The sequence below is a fragment of the Chlorocebus sabaeus genome, chromosome 4, assembly GCF_047675955.1.
Source record: "Chlorocebus sabaeus isolate Y175 chromosome 4, mChlSab1.0.hap1, whole genome shotgun sequence".
Classification (NCBI taxonomy): Eukaryota; Metazoa; Chordata; class Mammalia; order Primates; family Cercopithecidae; genus Chlorocebus; species Chlorocebus sabaeus.
In genome coordinates this window covers 23,032,652-23,052,667 of record NC_132907.1, presented here as the reverse complement: position 1 = coordinate 23,052,667, position 20,016 = coordinate 23,032,652, and the positions used below count along the sequence as shown (strand labels likewise).

General features: G+C 40.6%; 1 protein-coding gene and 1 non-coding gene across 10 annotated transcripts in view; one reads left to right on the top strand and one right to left on the bottom strand.

The window, feature by feature from the left end:
- ARHGEF28 (Rho guanine nucleotide exchange factor 28) overlaps positions 1-20,016 on the top strand; it is a 317,386-nt gene that overhangs the window by 198,193 nt on the left and 99,177 nt on the right. For all 9 annotated transcript variants that reach the window (XM_038010485.2, XM_007975209.3, XM_038010483.2 and 6 more), the window contains one exon: positions 14,242-14,363. In XM_038010485.2, coding sequence (XP_037866413.2) covers positions 14,242-14,363 — 122 coding nt within the window. The remainder of the gene's footprint in view (positions 1-14,241; positions 14,364-20,016) is intronic.
- LOC119618392 (U7 small nuclear RNA) lies at positions 9,505-9,566 on the bottom strand. The gene has a single exon (XR_005234703.1). It is a non-coding gene; the product is annotated as a U7 small nuclear RNA (small nuclear RNA).

The window sequence follows — 20,016 nt, the reverse complement described above, 5'->3', positions numbered from 1 at the left end:
ATACCTTCCTCCATACACAGATACAATACTTAAATACATCATTGGATTGGGATTGGGAACAGATGCACAGATGCCTGGAGCACAGGATGGTTGGCTTAGGAGAGGAAGAGACAGGATGAATTGGGAAAAAAAGGGGCTGGGAGTGCTTTCCACTGTGGCCTGGAAAGTTTACAGGTTTATCCCAGACAAAAAGATACAGTTAGAGAGATTTGGCATGCTCAGAATGGAGACGTAAGACCCTGGGACCATTGTTTTGGCCTATTTCATGAGCTCATTTCATGTTTAGAGGGCAGGTACCTAATCTGAAAAAATAATCCTTGACACAGTAAGTAGGCAGAGGTATGATGGCATTTTAGAAATGTTAATGATTTTTAAAGGTGAGATACTTTTTTCTCATGGACTTATTTGTCTTTTTTTCTTTCCCTTCCTCCCTTTTGTCAAGTTTCATCAGATGTACACATGCATGTGGATGATACATCAGATGTACACATGCGTGTGTGTATTCCGTCTAAAAACTCCCCAAATGATAGCTGAATACCACAGGATGAGTAAGTCACTAGAGAAATCCTTATTAAGGAAGAGAAACATTTTCCTAAAGGTGACATAACCTGCTAAGATTTCTTTGGCTCTCAATGAAGAGAGTGTTTAACCTCATACAGAGCGGTTTCAATTCCAGACTCTACCTAGAGATCTACCATTGTCAGCAGAGTAGAGGAGACCCGTTGCAAACCCTTTGCCAAACAACATAGCTGCATACCCTCAAAGCTCCCTTTAGTTAAACAAATACTTTGCCAAATTTTTGAAAGTAAATTTTTGTTTATTTTTGGCTGCTCAAATTCTTGGACAAGGTATCGATCTCTGTTAATCTCTGCAGGTGGAAGGCAGACAGTATTATAATTAACTGTATTCTTGTTCAGGGGACTCCTCTCCATCACTTCTGGTTTTGGGAAGGACAAATGATTATTTATTCAGATACATTAATTAAGTAAGGTAGAAAGTGATTAAGTCCCATAGGAGAGATCAGGAAAAATTACCGTCAAAGTTCAAGGCAAAGAGACCAGTTCAAGTTGGGGGTATCATGAAAAGAATGTCATTTCAATAGCCTGTAAGGCTGTGGTGAGCTTGGTGGGGTTTTAATGGCAGGATGTTCCTTCTAAGCAAAGGACAGAGTCAGATATACATAGAATGCATCAAAGTGATAGAAAATAGCCTAGCCTTGTGGCCTGTTGATTCATGGCGATACAGAAATGTAGAGAAGTGCCAAATGTTGTGCTGGCCTAGATGGTTAGTTTTGCGTGCTTACTATGTTTCTTCCCTTTGCTCTTTAGGAAGTGGCCCCTCCATTACTCTGGCCATAGGTCCAAATGTTGCTGCCGACTTCTCACGTAACTTTGCCTTGCTGAGCGCAGGGGGATGGGCACCCCACCCAGACTAGGCCAATCACAGCACTCCTCCTGCCTGGTTCACAATGATTGGCCCGGGTTGGGCACATGATTTAGTCATAGCCAATCAGAATCCTTCCCTGGGATTATTCAAACTGGAGGTTGGTGGGCAATGTCTTCTTTTTTGGGTGGCAATGCTGGATAGATTGGAGTGAAAACCTTTAGCTGGAAGAAACCAGCCTGTAGGAGGAGGAAATACTGCAAACATGTAAAGAGAAGTAGATGAGTGAGAGGGTCCTACCTGGGTTCCAGGCCCTTGTTGCTGCCCAGGTTCCTACCTCTCAAGACTTGGATGCTTAATTCTTTTAGTTTTGTGAGCCACCCTCACATGCCTTCCATAAATCTCCTCCCTCACGCTTTTATTTTTGTTTTAGCAAATACAGGTGAGTATGTATCCCACTTTTAACTATTAATCTCCAATTTGCTGTTTAAGATGCAGCTTGAGTGTCCTTTTTTCCAAGAGGCATACTCTGAATTCCCTCGGAGTTCAGCATTGTAACTCCAGTGCCACTCTGCCTTGTGTATGTGTTTAGGAAAGGCCGTCTCATTACTGTATTACAGCTGTTATTAAACCTCTATATCCTAAGACACTGAATTCCTTCAAGGCAGCGAGCCTGTTATCACATCTCTGGCAGCACTTGGATCCCAGAAAGTAGGCAGTAAATATTGAAAGTGTCTCGTGGCACAAATTTACCCACGCTACACCCAGATAGTCTTTATCTACAATTGATCTGATCATCTTCATGGGGTCCTACTCTATAGGCAGTGGAGCAGGGGAGGGGAAAGGATATATTTTAGTCTAATATAGAAAACTTGGTCTGATACAATAATCTAAATAGTCATTTTTGGTGACTGATCAGTGTCTTCACGTAAAATATTCAGTGTCTCAAGATTTTTCCCTCTCCTACTCTTCCTTGTCAAGCTGCTGTTGAATGTGATTTCCTGGCGACAGTGGAGGTTAATGGCGGGGGATGGAGGTGGAGGGATGGAAAGTCCCAATCCTTCAATCTACACTGCACCTCCTGGGTCCTCCTGGGTTCTGCTGTGGCTTGACTGGTCTAGGCTCTTCCCTGAGGCATGAGTGCTTTATTACTGGGTGTTCTGGCATCTGTGATAAAGGTCAGCAGCTGGGATTGTGGTGCTAGTCAGGACGTGGTGATTCTCCTTCTGGCTTCACCGTGACTTGGCCCCACCCGGGCTCTTCCGCTACAGAAACCTTGGACTCTCTTCCCCTGGCTGCTGACCCAGATGCTTCCCCCAGAAACGTCTGCCATCTGGTCTCTTCCTTTGCACCGTGGTGGGCCTCACGACAGGCCACAAACGCTCAATTCAGGCCACTTCCTGTTCTTCTCCGAGGCCTTCGGGATTTATGGGATCCCATTCTCACCATGTAGGCACCTGAGAGTGGCCCAGGAAAGCTGAGCCTGGCCCCGCTGCTTGACCTTGCTCTTCCTGCAAGTGTGCTTGGGTAATGGTTGTCCTCATGATAGTGTGGGGTAGCCTGCAAAGGGATCTACTGCAGAGCCCCAGACGGAAGCAGGAAAAACCCACCGGCCCTCAGAGTAGCCCCCAGCTTATTTCACACTGTTCCGCAGAAGCAGGGAAATCACTTGTCTCATCTGTCTGGTCTGTGACGTTCCTGACAATGGAGCGTCCTGGTTAAGAATGTTGACAACTCTCACATCCAGCTCTCATTCATCCCTAACTACCCGGTGGTGTTTCGGACTTGCACAGGATAATGAAACAGGATTCAGGTATTAAGTAGGGCTTCTCAACCAGAAGAAACAGAACAATTTGGAGGAACGCCAGGTAGTACTTGGCTTTCATCATTCATTCATCCATTTGTCCATTTATTCATTCATTCAAAATGTTTCCATTGAGAACACATAAAAAATAAGTGAAAAAACGTACATTTCCATGGAAAATTCTCTATTTTGCTAGTTTTTTGTCTATAGAACTCAATTACTTTTGAGGATATTTAGGGGGCCTGAAACACATATGGCTGTAGGGATGAGCACTGGAGAATGGAGCTCCTCATGAATTTGAAAGAAACAAAATATTTTTGTGTGCCAGTGTCTTTCCATAAGATTATAGGGGATTTGACTTATTCGTAGAGTTCTTTGTGATGATGACATATGGGGCATCTTCCTCATTAGTTTGTTTGTAGTTTTAGAGTTACTTGAAGTGGTCTTATCAGAGTCCGCCACTTCATTTGAGGTCTTTCGGTTTTATCATGGTGTTTTTATATATTTGGTTTTCCTCCCCTCAGTTTGCCAGTTTTTCCTTGATGTGGACTAATTTGCTGTAGGCCTTAGAGAACTGCATCAGAAGGAAGGGGCTTGCTGATTAAATCTAATCATGCCAGAGTCCACACACCACACATGACTGAATATCTGCTTGATTGTTTGAGGGAAGCAAGGAAAGAAAAATTTATTTATACATTCAAGAGTCCTTTTTCCAAACATAAACATAGGGACTCTTGAAGGCTACTTTGTGCTACTACAATGAGGAGTGAGGACTTGGAAAGATTGGTTTTTGTTTTCAGAAGCCTTCATTTCCCCCCGCTTCTCCTGACTTCCCTCTATGTCTCTCCTCTATTACAAGGGAAAAGGCTTATTTTCTTCTTCAATAATTTTGATTAGTTCTTTCAAAACAGTAGAATAGGACTTTTTTTTAAGGATCTCGTTTTAGAGACCCTATAGAGACAGGGTCTCACCCAGGCTGGAGTGCAGTGACAAGAACATAGCTCACTGCAGCTTCTAACTGCTGGGTTCAAGTGATCCTCCTGCCTCAGCCTCCTGAGTAGCTTGCATGTACAGACATGCACCACCACATCCAGCTAATTGGTTTCATTTTTTTATAGAAACAAGGTCTCGCTGTATTGTCCAGGCTGGTCTCGAACTCCTGGGCTCAAGCATTCCTCCCACCTTGGCCTCCCAAAGTGCTGGGATTATAGGCATGAGCCACTGCACCCAGCTCATAAATGTTCACTTTCATTGTGAGGGTAGGTTTTTTCTTTCTTCTGGGTCACACTAAGACCATAGGTGGAAAGGACTTTCTATAAACCTCAGAACTTGGCGAATGTCCCTTTGAATGAGGGAATCTGGGAGATTGTATACCGCAGTGGGTGGGCTTTGCTCTCTGTCAGGACTGTTTTCGTTCTGGTTCAACCACTTAATCTAATAACCCGGGCAGGTTAATCACTTTCCCTGGGCCTTAGCTTTCTTGTCTACAAAACGAATATGATAATGACTCATTCAACTATGGAGAGTAAGTTTGGCAGATGGTTAAAAAACAATTCTGTATACGCTTGGGTAAAACGTTTCCAGTTAATACATTTATACATATATTATCTGATATGGTCGACTTACTGATAACCTACCATTTTGCATAAAATCACACAGCTTTTCTTTACGTAAGAGGCACATTTTAAAAATACGACTTTTCCAGACTCTTACTGTGGATATAAAGATGGTTATTGTTAAAAATCTAGAAATTACAGATAGTAAAGAGTTGAAAATAAAAACTGCTTATATTCTATCACCTAGAAATAGCAGTTGACACCTTAGTTTATCTTTTAGGTCTTTGAGTCTTGAGTATCTTGAGTGTTGTGCTCTTAAACAAAATGAGATAATGTATCTACTGTTCTATGAATGTTTTCTCAGCAAGACTCAGCAAACTGCCAGGGGTGAATAGGACAGCGCCGGGAAGCGGGTGAACATACCTAGGTACAAGTCACACTGTAACACATTAATGAAACTTCTTAATGGAAAAATACCAGACATTTTTCAAATACCATTTTCTTTGGTTAAAAATAGGATACTTGGTAACCCTAATTATTACATAAAGGACTTTGAACTACATAGCAGAATGTCTGCAGAGAGCCACCATTGATTAGCTGTGTGCCCTTGGGAAGTTACTTAAATAGCACTGCAGTTTCCTCATCTGTCAAATGGAATTGTTTTGGGGATGAAATGTGTTAATAAATATTAATCATACAGTGCCTGGTTCAGAGTAAGCACCATAGTTATGTTAGCTACAATAGTAGTAGTGTCTGATACAATTACCCAGTGTGTAGCAGGTGTTCCAGAGATGCTGACTCTTATAGTAGTTCATATTTTATGTCTATTTCCTCCTTTTTAATGTTTCTCTTCCTGATATCTTCTTCCCAGTACCTTTACTTTGCATATCTGCCTGATTATCCCATTATTTTGTTAGCAAAGAGGTAGCCTATCTGATATTTTAAATAAATGGATTAAACAGTAATACTCTTAGGCTACTGCTACCAGAAGGCATAAGAGGTGCATGGTATTGTGGTGTTTTACACAATCTGTAGCTGAGACCCTAGTTGGGAGGTTGCTTATCCTACCAGGAAGAGCAAAAGAAAACTCTCATCACCAGAGTGTGATAGATGACATAGGACAAAATACAGAGATAATAGGAAGAGCTCAGAGAAGAAGGAAAGCCTCCTGGTTGGGTCAGGGGACCTCCTGGGGAATAGACAATACTCACTGGACTCTGAAGACTTTTTATTTTTTTATTTTTTTTTGAGATGGAGTCTCAGTCTGTTGCCCAGGGGCTGGAGTGTGGTGGCACGATCTTGGCTCACTGCAACCTCTGCCTCCAGGTTCAAGCGATTCTCCTGCCTCAGCCGCCCGAGTAGCTGAGATTACAGGCATGCGCCACCACGCCTGGCTAATTTTTGTATTTTTAGTAGAGACGGGGTTTTGCTATGTTGTCCAGGGTGGTTTCGAATTCCTGACCTCAGGTGATCCGCCCACCTTGGCCTCCCAAAGTGCTGGAATTACAGGTGTGAGCCACAGTGCCCGGCCTGAAGATGTTTTTTTAAGAGTCGCTGATAGAGGCTGAGGGCTCCATCCTGGGCCCAGCAGGTTGCACAGTACCTGGTGATCAGTAGACACTCAGTAAGTATGGGAAAAAAAGAATGAATGAATGAATAGGTGAACAAGTGAATGAAAGTAGATAGTGATACTCCCATCACAACATGTAGCAAGGAGAGCCTCTCACAAGAAAACCTCAGAATCTATGAAAACATTACCAGACCTGAAGAGAATTTTCTGTTCTTGATGAGAAATGATTTATCTCTTCAATGAATATTCACTATCCAATGCCTGCCTGTATGGTTGTAGGTGCTGGGGAGATGGTGAACAAAACTGTCTTTGAAGTTGCTGTTCTCATGGAGCTTGTGTTTTAGTGGAAGGAAACAGATGACATACAACAAGCAAATAAATCTCTAATATGCTAGGTGATGGTAAGGGGCATGAGTGAAAATAAAGCAAGGCTTGGCGGTTGCCATTTCATATAAGATGATCAGGGAGAGTCTCTTTGGTAAAATGACACTGAGGCAGAGATGAGAAGAAAGTGAGAAAGCAAGGACCTGCATATCCAGGGGAAGAGCCAGCTGGAAGGTGGAGCAGCAAGTGCAAATGGTCTGAGGCAAAAACAGCAAGGAGGCTTGTGGGGCTGGAGTAGAGTAGTGGGCAGGGCTTCAGAGAGGCTGGGAGAGAGTGGAGGAGGGGCAGGCAACGGGAGGCACTCTAGGTCATGGAAAAGTCTGGCCTTCACTCAGAATGAGATGGGAAGCCGTTGGAGGATTTTGCAGAGGCATGACATGACTCGATTTCCTTTGTCCTGTGGAGAAAAGGCTATGGAGGGCCAAGCGTGGGAGCAGAGAGACTACTGTTGTAACAGTTTAGGAAGAAGACAGTGGTGGCTTGCCTGGTGTTGCAGTGGAGGTGATGAGAAAGGTCAGATTCTGAATCCAGTTGTGAAAGGAAACAGTCAAGGGTGACTCCAAGGAAAGACAGAGTTGCCATTTTTTGGGAGAAGCTGGGTATCGGGGTGGGAATCAAGAATTCAGCTTTGGACCTGTTGTGCTTGGCATGACTGCTGGACAACTAGGAGGAGTATTGAGGGGATAGTTGTGGCTCAGGGGAGTGCTCTGGACATCTGGACTGGAGTTGAAATGTGAGAGTCATCATCATATGATGGTGTGTGATGCCACGCTGTCAGATAACCAAGGGAAGGGTGGAGAGAGTGGAGTTTGAGGACTGACCCTAAAGTAGTACAACCTGCCAACATCCAGAAGATGAGGAGGAACCTGCCATGGGGCCTGAGAAGAAAAGGCCAGCAGGGTGGGAGGACCTGGAGAGCCTGGTGTCCTGGAGGATAAGGACAGGAAGTGATCAACTGTATTAGATACTACTGTAAGTCACAGAAGGACTGAGAACTGACTATAGGGTCTGTCATTTGAAGGTCTTTGGTGACCATAATGGGCACTGTTTCAGGAGAGTGTTGGGAATTGAACTCTAAAGTAAGTCTCCCCCATTTTATGGTGGTTATTCTCAGTGAATGTTTCTGCTGTTCATAAAGGTCTAGAGTTAAAGTAAAATACAATGAATAAATGAAACCAATCTACTCAGCCACAGTTAAGAGATATCTGGACTGAGAGGCTGTCACCTGACTTTTGCACTCTGGCATCCAGAGCGGGCCAAATCAGGTCGGCAGCAGGTTTGCGGAAAACTGCCTTAGCTGGGTTTGTTTATGTCTGGGCGTGGGTCATTTACATAACCAGTCAAGTAGGCCACATTTTGCTTTAGCTACAAGGCTCTTAGCTTCTTAAGGGAGAGGTGGATTTTGTTGGAAATCAGGTTTGAAGAGACCCTAGGCTGGGCCGTGCCATTAACTGTTTCCTGCTAGATTGGAAGTAGTTGTAAATGTCAGAGTGAAGGGAGGCATCTGCAGCTGCCTCTTCCTCTCCCCCTTACTAGTTCCAATTCCTCTTCTTTCTATGGGTGGAATCTATTTACTTTCTATTGTCACCCGTGTCACCTGATTAGAGGAGTCAGTACAGCAAGGACAGGCTTATGAAAATTTTGACTTCACAGAGCCCTTATGGAGTCACCTAGATCACATTACAAAGCAGTGAGAATAGGAGAGTGGAGAGCTGGGGATCCCCTTGGAGTTGCTGTTTATCCTCCAGGCACTTTGCAGTGAGAAACTGGCCCAAGTCCACTTCATCATGTTAGGACATCTTAGTTTCTGAAATCCTGCCTTTGTTCTTGAGAAATGCTGTCTCTGATTGTCTGACTTTATCCTGCAGTTATAATCCCTCCCATTTCATGAGAGCTCATCCTTCAGTCCTTGGAGGTAAATCCTATGGGCAGTTTGACAGCTTTTCTTTCTCTTCACATTTTATGTTTTTCAGTTAACCATGTCCAGGATAGATTTTTCAAAATTTCTTAACACCAACTAAGTCTGAAATAAAAGTTACAACATTTTAAATGCTCTTCGTGAAGCAAATGGAATGTTTTGTGCATGCCAGTGGCCTTGGGTTGTTTTTGAATGTGTAACGTTATAGCAGAGGTTGAAATTATTTTTAAAAAGAATCAGAACTAAACTTACGCCACCTCATTTACTTTTTAAATATTTAGGAAGCATAACTAATAAAGCATTTATAGGGTGCTTACTATGTCAGAGTCTGCTCTAATCACTGAAAATATTAACTCATTTAATTTTCACAATAATTCTATGAGATGGATATATTATTGCCTTATTTTACAGATCAGGAAATGGAAGCAGAGAGAGCTTAAGTAACTTGCCCCAGGTCACACAGCTAATAGATAATGGAGTAGAGACTTGAACCCAGGCAGTCCAGGGCTCATGCTTTTAACCACTGCAACACACTAGTGCTTTTCACTGATTTAAAATCTGCAGCCATTTAAAAATGGGAGTTGAGCTTTGGCTACTTTTGTATTGTCTTTGAAATATATGCTTACAAAATATTAAAAATTAATGTTATCAACAAAACTATAAAGTTAATTTTTAGCTAAGAAAAACTTCCTATAAAACAGCATTAATTTAAAACAAGTAGCTGGTTCTTACTGCAAATTATTTCTACATGCTCATTGAAAAAGTCCATTTTTGGGTATCAGTAACTTTTTCACTTAATTTGTTACTGGAGTAGTTACATATGGAAGTGATAAAATCATATTTCTTGAAAATATTGAAAAGATACCTTTAAGAAAAAGAAACTATTTTTGGGGACTTTCTGGCCTAACCCAAAAAGCGTGCTAGACAAATTTGAAAAGAGCTGTAACACTTAAAAAAAAATGAAACTATTATAGCTTTTCCTTTGAATAGGCTGAAACATGGTGGAGCAATTAGCCATTTTAATATAAGTAGCTGATGCTTACTTGAAAGTGTTCTTTAAGGCTTATTTTCCTTTCATGATCAGTCTTCTGCTGGTTTTAAGCCCGTTATTTGCATTGTTTAGTATTGAAGTTAAAGGATTGGTGGTCCTGTTAGTCTGCGTCATTTTCTGGTTTGTGTGTCTGTGTTCTCTTCTAGATCCTATTGTCTTGAGACATCTTTTGACAGGTAGAGGCTATGTATGCCTCAGAAAAATACTCAAAAGGATGTTTGTGCTAGTGTTATTAATGATTGCAGCAAGTGACTAAATCTACATGTCAGGTTCTAGGTGACAGAAGTAGAGAGGAGATTATGCTGGATTATACTCTTGTACACCCATGTCCTTCACAAGACTTACTGTCTCAGTGGAGCCATTACTCGAGTGACAGGATGATGACATGGGCTAAGCCACCTTCCCTCCCTCCCTCCCTCCTTTCTTTCTTTCTCTCTCTCTCTCTCTCTCTCTCTCTCTCTCTCTCTCTCTCTCTCTCTCTCTCTCTCTCTTTCTTTCTTTCTTTCTTTCTTTCTTTCTTTCTTTCTTTCTTTCTTTCTCTTTCTTTCTTTCTTTCTCTTTCTTTCTTTCTTTCTTTCTTTCTTTCTTTCTTTCTTTCTTTCTTTCTTTCTTTCTCTCTCTCTCTCTTTTCTTTTCTTTTCTTTTCTTTTCTTTTTCTTTCTCTCCTTCCTTCCTTACCTTCTTTCCTTCCCTCCCTTCCCTTCCTTCCTTCCCTCTCTCTCTCTTTCTCTTTCTCTCTCTCTCTTCTCTTTCCCTCTTTCTTTCTCTCCTTCCTTCCTTTCCTTCCGTTCTTTTTCTTCTTTGAGAACAGGGTCTTACTTATTCTGTCATCCAGGCTGGAGTGTAGTGGCACTATCACAGCTCACTGCAGCCTCCGCCTCCCAGGCTCAAGCAATCCTCCTCTCATTTCAGCTTCCCAAGTAGCTGGGACTACAGGTGTGTGCCACCACACCCACCTGATTTTTGTATTGTTAGTGGAGACAGGGTTTAGTCATGTTGCCCAGGCTGGTCTTGAACTCCTGGGCTCAAGTGATTCACCTGCCTCAGTCTCACAAAGTGCTGGGAATTATAGGCGTGTGAACCACCGCACCGGGCGTAGGCCACTTTTTGAAAGTGTAGGGGGAATTCCTCTAGGAATAGTCATGCAGATATTTTCTTTTGATCATTTTGTTGATGGAAGGAGAAAGTCTCAGTGTGGTACCCTTGCATCTTTAACATTTCTTGAATCCTTCAGAATCTCCCTTTACAACAAAGAGAGAGCAGACCTCTCAGACTTTCAGTTTTGATAGGCAAATATTTAGTCAGACTCTAATTTCATTGTTTTGTTTGCATTATTTCAGTACATTTAATTCCCTTCTACTTTTTTTTTTTTTTTGAGATGGAATCTCACTCTTTCGCCAAGGCTGGAGTGCAGTGGTGCAATCTCGGCTCTTTGCAACCTCCATCTCTGGGTTCAAGCCATTCTCCTGATCTGCCTGCCTCAGCCTCCCAAAGTGCTGGGCTTATAGGCGTGAGCCACCATACCCGGTCCTCCCTTCTGCTTTTGACAGGAATAATACTTGCTTTCTATGTATAGTGGGGATAAGATTTTTCTTAATATTAAAGGTATTTCTTAAATTAATTTCATTTAAAGAAAAAAGGTGAGTCCATTTAAAGATGGGTACAAAAGAATATAGGTGAATATATCCAGGAAATAGTATAGGTGATATATAAATATGGCAAATTTGTGAGTTTGGTAGAAGAATGATAAAAGCTTGGGAAGTGTTCTGATATCTCAGATGGCTGATTTTGTAGAGACCCACAATCTCTTCTTTGAAATTCTTGGGACCAGATTTGTTTTGGAATTCAGAATTTTCAGATCTTTTTGGCCTGGTGTTCATACTAATATGATATGACTCCCACAGGAGAAACGGGGGAATGCTATCATCAAGTCTATTAATATTTCTGCAGCAAAATGTGTGATCATTGACACCAAGTAGAGCAAATAAAGAATATATATGGTCCAATGTGGGCTCAGGTCAGATTGTACTACACAATATGTTTTTGAACTAAACTTATGGGGAAAATTCTGATTCTTAGAGCTTTCTGGATTTCAGAATTGCAGTTAAGACAATGTGGACTGGCTGGGCCCAGTGGCTCACACCTGTAATCCCAGCACTTTGGGAGGCCGAGGCGGGTGGATCATAAGGTCAGGAGATCAAAACCATCCTTGCTAACATGGTGGAACCCTGTCTCTACTAAAAAATACAAAAAAATTAGCTGGGTGTGGTGGCAGGCGCCTGTAGTCCCAGCTACTCAGGAGGCTGAGGCAGGAGAATGGCGTGAACCCAGGAGGTGGAGATTGCAGTGAGCCGAGATCACGCCACTGCACTGCATTCCAGCCTGGGCAGCAGAGTCAGACTCCTTCTCAAAAAAAAAAAAAAAAAAAAAAAAGATATTGCTATAAAGAGTACATTGTGTATGTAAGAAGAAAGTATGACCAATCGTGGTGGCTCATGCTTGCAATCCCAGCACTTTGGGAGGCTGAGGTGGGTGGATCATGAGATCAGGAGGTCAAGACCATCCTGGCCAACATGGTGAAACCCCATCTCTACTAAAAATACAAAAATTAGCTGGGTATGGTGGTGTGTGCCTGTTATCCAGGCTACTTGGGAGGCTGAAGCAGGAGAATTGCTTGAACCAGGAGTTGGAGGTTCAGTGAGCCGAGATGGCGCCACTGCACTGCCTGGTGACAGAGCGAAACTCCATCTCAAAAAAAAAAAAGAAAATGTTTTTCTTTAACATTGTATGTTTCCTTCAGAAGCTTAATAAATCTCATACTTCAGTGTTCTGTGTGGAGAAGAGATAGATTTAGAAGCAAAATCTGAAGCCAGGGCCATTTGACTTATGAAACTACAGTTTATACAACTTTGGAACTTTTGTGATGTCCTCATTACTTTCCAAGAAAGAATGGATATTTTTTTGCTCATGGTACATCAGCCCAACAGTTATTAATCTTTTTTTATTTCCTGATTTGCTCCCATGGGCTTACCAGGTTTTATGTTATGACATAGATAAGACAGGCAGTGGGACATGTGACATTTCTAATGGAATAACAGCAGTACTATCACTACGTACCCATTCAAGAAAACTTACTGGGATGTAAGTGAGGATGGCGTTTACTATAGGTATAACATTGACTCTGCCCTCTGAAAGTCATTTACACATACTGAAAATCTGTTATTACCATAACACACTATGATTAGTATTAATAACCTTGCGCTTCACACTGAACATGGTTAAAAATGGCTATCTGTAATAATTACAAATATAATCGTAATTCTGACAAATACCATTTGTTGAGCACTTTGTGCCAGGCGTGTGTCAAGTTTTTACATGTCTGAACGCACTTAATCCTCATAACCACACTCTGAGGAGTGCATAATAGTAATCTGCTTTTATGGATGAGGAAACTTTGTGAAGATATCTGGAGGGGGAGTAAACTAGCCAAGGTCACAAGAAACAAGGCATTCTAACTCGAATGTGTTTTATTGCCTTTGACTCTTCATTCTCTACAAACACAGTAACAGCTTAACTCTCTGGTTACTCAATTGTAAGTAACCTTATCTATTTGGAACAAAGCTGAGACATGAAAGCAAGCATAAACATTTCTGTAACCAAAATAGAAGGCACATTCTCCACATGTGAGATTCTGCATGTTAGCAGGCAGTACTGAGCCAGAACTGCTAGGCTGTGTACTCTCTTGGGTTCTTTAGTAGAGGGTCACTGAATCTGAGCACATCAGTGGAAACTGAGGATCACAGTACAGTCACTAATACTTCTAAGTTATTAATAAGAGAACATTTAGTTATCAAGAAAGGGAAATGTAGTTTAGTTTTTGTTTGTTTTGAGATGGAGTTTCGCTCTTGTTGCCTAGGCTGGAGTGCAATGGCGCAGTCTCAGCTCACCATAACCTCGGCCTCCCAGGTTCAAGTGCTTCTCCTGCGTCAGCCTCCTGAGTAGCTGGGATTACAGGCATGCGCCACCACACCCAGCTAATTTTGCATTTTTAGTAGAGATGGGGTTTCCCCATGTTAGTCAGACTGGTCTCAAACTCCCAACCTCAGGTGATCTGCCCGTCTAGGCTTCCCAAAGTGCTGGGATTACAGGCATGAGACACTGTGCCCAGCCTGAAATTCAGTTACTAATAAAGAGAAATGAAGTTTAGTTTTAAAATATAGTAGAAATTGAAAGCAAAGATTTAATAAAGGGAAATGAAGTTTAGTTTTAAAATATAGTAGAAATTGAAAGCAAAGATTTAATTGATTTTTACAAAGGCCTCTAATGATGGGGAAAGTAACGCTTGAGGTGGGCAAATATTTATCTATCTAGAACTTTTCATCCTATATGAAAATTCTAGATAGCTGAGGTTTGGATATACATGAAAAATTACTTGCACATAGATCTTAAAATCTAGCAAAAAGCCACCTAAAAAAAATGCACTTGACTTTTTTCTTATGGTCTAAGAAGGTAAAGCTTGACTGTAAAATAAACCCCTTCTCCTTTGTTTGCCCTGTTTTCATTTTTGTACTCTAGATCGCTCCTTCGATGTCCTAAAAAAATCCAAGCCACCCTCTACTTTGCTTGCTGCCGGCCAGCTTTCGGACATGCTGAACGGAGGTGATGAAGTCTATGCTAACTGTATGGTGATCGATCAGGTAAGGCCCAACTGACATTACAGGAGGGTTTCTACCTCTCTCCAAAACCTGGATTTGAAAGAAATAGATTCAATGTTGTTGTGTTCCTTTGACAGTTTTAGCCTAAGACCAGCAAAGAGGCTGCTGTTGCAGAGTCTCATTGTATGAGCATTTAAGCATTTAACTTAGGTGCTTACTTCAGAACACAATACACCTTACTCAACCGAGAAGCACTGTCAGGGAGGGGTCTTGAGATACTGCCAAATGGGAAGAGTGTGAGAACTCTTCTTCGGGGCCCAAGTAGGAAATGACAACTGTGCAACCAATGTCTCCTCTACAGCTTTTCAAAAAACAGTATGTATATGACTTGATTATGCAATATTTGTATTCAAATCCAGCAAATGGAATGAGCAGGTGCTTGGTCCCAGCACCATAGGAAACTGTCACATAAATTACTTGGTTAATCGTTACAACACATCTATTAACATGTAGTAAGATTGTAGAGCTTTCATATGAATACAGAATGGTATCATACTAATACAGAATGGTATCATATTATAAGGAAGCTGGAATCCTTTTGAACTTTCCACTCATTCCCTGATAGAGACTTTTGAGTTAAATCTCATAGAAGCAGATGGTTTGAATGTGCTGGCATCTTCTTGTCTTTTGTTCTTTTCTCTGGCTCAGTGATCTTCAAATTTTAGTATTTATAAAAATTAAAATATATATCTGAATATTTCTACACACTAATATATGGAGGATTGAAGGGTTTTTCAAGGCTAGTTTTGACACACAATTTCTGCCTTATAAACTGACTTTAAAACCTAATCCCCATATAAGATGCACCCTGTCTACTCACTGAGCAGTAAGACATTTAACCCTTTTATGTTGTTAGTATGCATATATTTTACCCTATTTTTAGATACATTCTGTGATCTAAACTCTTTTGTCCATCTAGAGCTCATTTTCAGCCCTTTAGTAGCACATCTCTGCATTTTCCTTTTGTGTTACAAAGCACTGTTACATCAAATGCAGCACAGATTGGGATGGTTGTCATAATGACAGAGAAACCAATTAATCAGAATGGACTTCAGCTGTAAATAACTGGTATCATTGTTTTGGTATAAACTAACTGAATGTCAGTCCTAGTTATAGAAATCTAGAATGGGGCATGGAGTGTAGGACACAGTGGGAGTTCTGAGGACATTTTCAAGATACAGGGTGTGTTAGTCCCTTCCCACACTGCTGTGATGAAATACCCAAGACTGGATGATTTATAAAGAAAAGAGGTTTAATTGACTCTTACTTCTGCATGACTGAGGAGGCCTCAGGAAACTTACCATAATGGCAGAAGGCATCTCTTCACAGGGCAGCAGGAGAGAAAATGAGTGCTGAGTGAAGAGGGAAGCCCCTGATAAAACCATCAAATCTCATGAGAACTCACTCACTGTCATGAGAACAGCATGAGGAAAAACCACCTCCATGATTCAGTTATCTCCACCTGGTCCCGCCCTTGACACATGGGAATTATTATAATTCAAAGTGAGATTTGGATGGTGATACAGAGCCAAACCATACCACAGGGTTATTGGACTTGGTGTGATCTAGCCATGTTCTGGTATTTATTTATTCTTTTCCAGCTTTATTAAGGTATAATGAACAAATAGAAATTACATATGTTTAAACCATACAATGTAATGTTTTGATACATGTACATATTTTGAAATAATGACCACAATCAAGCTAATTAAGCACATATATCATCTCATATACTTATTTATTTTTGTAGTGAGAATACTTAAGATCTACAGCAAATTTCAAGTACAAAGTGCATTATTAACTATAGTCACCATGTTGTACATTAGGTCTCAAGAACTTATTCATTGTGTAACTGAAAGTTTGTACCCATTTTACCAATACTTCACCGTTTTCCCCACCCTCCAAACCCTAGTAACCACCCTTCTACTCACTGTTTTTATGAGTTTGACTTTTTTACATTCCACATATAAGTCAGATCATGCAGTATTTGTTTTTCTGTGTTTGGCTTATTTTACTTAGCATAATGTCTTCCAGATTCATCCATGTTGTCACAAATGGCCGGATTTTTTTTGTTTTCTAGGGTTGAATAACATTCCTCTGTGTGTATGTGTGTGTGTGCGCGCATGTGTGTGTGTGTGTGCATGTGTGTTTGTGTGTGCATGTGTATGGAAACTGTCACAATGGCAGAGTGCATATGTAAAGGTGACCCCATAAGATTATAATACCATATTTTTACTGTATTACTTTTCTATATTTAGATATATAAGTACTTACCATTGAGTCCCAGTTGTCTACAGTATTCAGTACAGTAGCATGCTGTATAGATTTGTAGCTTAGGAGAAATAGGCTATTACCATTAGCCTAGGTGTGTAGAAGGCTACACTACCAGGTTTGTGTTAGTACACTCTATGATGGTTGCACAATAACAAGATAACCTAAGGATGCGTTTCTCAGAACATATCTCCATACTTAAGTGAGGAATTAGTGTATTTATCCTTCGAATTTCCAAAGTGATGTCTTTTGTATGCTAATGAGATGACTGGTGGCTGGCAGCCCCTAGGTAGCTTCAGGATGTGCGCTGGTCACAGGAGAGGCCAAGGCAGGATTACGGGATTGGGATTTTCAGCTCCACCCACCAGCATCCATAGAGGGAGGAGGGGCTGAAGGTTAAATTGATCACTAATGACTAATAATTTAACCAATCATGCCTGCATAATTAAGCTTCCATAAAAACCCAAAAGGACTGGGTTCAAGAGATTCTGGATAGCTGAATACATGGGGGTTCCTGGAAGGTGGGGCACTTGCAGAGGGCCCGGAAGCTCTGTGCGCCTTCTGGAGTTCTTTGCCCTCAGCATCTCTTCCATGTGGCTATTCTCTGTATCTTTTGTAGTATTCACTATAATAAACAAGGAAATGTAAGTGTTTCCCTGAGTTCTGTGAGTTGCTCTAGCAAATTGATTGAACCTGAGGAGGGGCTGTGGGAACCCCATTTTATAGCTGGTTGATAAAACAATCTGGGGCTAGTGGTTTGTCATTGGAAGTGGTGGGGGAGTCTTGTGGGACTGAGCCCTGTGGGACCTGACTCCATCTGCAGGTTGATAGTGCCAGAATTGAATTGAACTGAATTAGAGCAAATTCAGTGGCGGATTGCTTCCTTGCTACATGTCAGGGGAAAACCCCATACATTTAGCCACAGAAGAGTTCTGTGTTGACTGTTGAGTGAGAGAATAGAAAAAAACACTGTTTTTATCCCTATATTTTCAGAAAATCACGCATGTGCCACATTTTCTTTATTTATCTGTTGATGGACACTTAGGTTGATTCCATCTCTTGGCTACTGTGAATAGTGCTGCCGTGAACATGGGAGTGCAGACATCTCTTTGGGATAGTGATTCTGTTTCCTTTGGATGTATACCCAGAGGTGGAATTGCTGGATCATATGGTAGTTGTATTCTAATTTTTTTTTAGGAACTTTCATACTGTTTTCCACTGTGGCTGTGCTGATTTACATTCCCAACAGTGTATAAGAATTCCCCTTTCTCCACATCCTTGCCAGCTTTTTTTCTTTTTTTTTGTCCTTTTGGTACTAGCCATTCTAACAGGTATGAGGTGATATCTCATTGTAGTTTTGTTCATTTTCCTGATGATTAATGATGTTGAGCACTTTTGCATATACCTATTGGCCATTTGTGTGTGTTATTTTTTGGAAAAATGTCTATTCAGGTACTTTATCTATTTTTAAATCTGGTTATTTGTGGGTTTTTTTTTGTTTGTTTTGTTTTTTTGCTATTGAGTTGTGTGAGTTCCTTACATATTTTGGGTATTAACTCCATATCAGGTGCATGGTTTGTAAATATCTTCTCCAATTCCATAAGTTGCTGTTTTATTTTGTTGTTTCCTTTGCTGTGCAGAGATTTTTTGGTTTGATGTAGTCACATTTATTTTGCTTTTCTTGCTTGTGCTTTTAGTGTCACATCCAAAAAATGATTGCCAAGACCAATGTCAAGGAGTTTTTCCTCTATGCTTTCTCCTAGGAGTTCTATGGCCTCATGTTTTATGTTAAAGCCTTTATTGCATTTTGAGTTGATATTTGTGTATGTTGTAAGATAGGGATCCAGTTTAATTTTTTTGCATGTAGCTATCCAGTTTTCCTGGTGTCATTTATTGAAGGATCTATCCTTTCTCCATTGTGTATTTTTAGCACATTTGTTGAAGATTAATTGACTGTATTTATGTGTGGGTTTATTTCTGGACTTTCTATTCTGTTTCATGTGCTCATGTGTCTGTTTTTATGTCAGTACCATAATGTTTGGATTACCATATCTTTGTAATATAATTTTAAGCTAGGCAGTGTGGTGCTTCTGACTTTGTTCTTCCTGCTAAAGATTGCTTGAGCTATTCTGGGTCTTTTGGGATTCCATACAAATTTTAGGAATTTTTTTCTATTTCTGTGAAAAATTGCCATTGTAATTTTGATAGAGATTACATAGAATCTATAGTTCACTTTGGGTAGTATAGATATTTTGACAGCATGAATTCTTCCAATGCATGAATATAGGATATCTTTCATATGAATTCTTCTAGTTTGTGAACATTCTTCTAGTTTGTTTCCATTTATTTGTGTTGCTTCAATTTCTTTCATTGGTGTTTTATAGTTTTCAGTGCATATATTTTTTGTCATGTTTTGATTTTAACAGATTTATTCTGTTGCTATATTTTCTCAGCTGTTTAAATAAAATACTTCTTAAGACCTTATCTTTTTTTGTTCTGAGCCTTAGTGAGTACTATAACTATAGTATTTCCATTTACTTCAAGTAACTAAAATTGTAAATTACTCGATATTATATGGGAAAAACTATATATATATTATGCTTTTATATGTTCTTAGATACATTAAAAATGCAAAATTTATCAAACCAAAGATTTGGTAAATAAAAGGTTAGGATATAATTTCCTTCCTTCCTTCCTTCTTTCCTTCCTTCCTTCCTTCCTTCCTTCCTTCCTTCCTTCCTTCCTTCCTTCCTTCCTTCCTTCCTTCCTTCCTTCCTTCCGTTTTGTGTTTTTGAGACAGAGTCTTGCTCTGTCATCCAGGCGGGAGTGCAGTGGTGCCATCTTGGCTCACTGCAACCTCCACCCCCCAGGCTCAAGCAATTCTTGTGCCTTAGCCTCCAGAGTAGCTGGGGTTACAGGTGTGTGCCACAACACCTGGCTAATTTTGGTATTTTTAGAAGAGAGAGTTTTGCCATGTTGGCCAGGCTGGTCTTGAAATCTTGGCCTCAAATGATCTGCCCACCTTGGCCTCCCAAGTACTGGGATTACAGGCATGAGCCACTACACCCGGCCAAGATATAATTTTTATTTTGGAATATTCTGGGTGAAAGAAGTATTGCTTTAATGATGTGAAGCCAAAAAGAAAAAGTGAAGTATGCATTTAGAGAGAACTCAAACAAGTTAATTCAACAAATGGAAACAGCAGATTGCCAAGTTGTGTATTGAAAATTGAGAAATAAAACTAAATCTGCAACAAAATCACAAAGTCCATTATATTAGCATAGTACTTTTTTTTATTGCCCCTGTATCTATTTGAATAGCAAGGACTATGTAAGGAGTTCAAATTCTGCATATTTAAAATGCT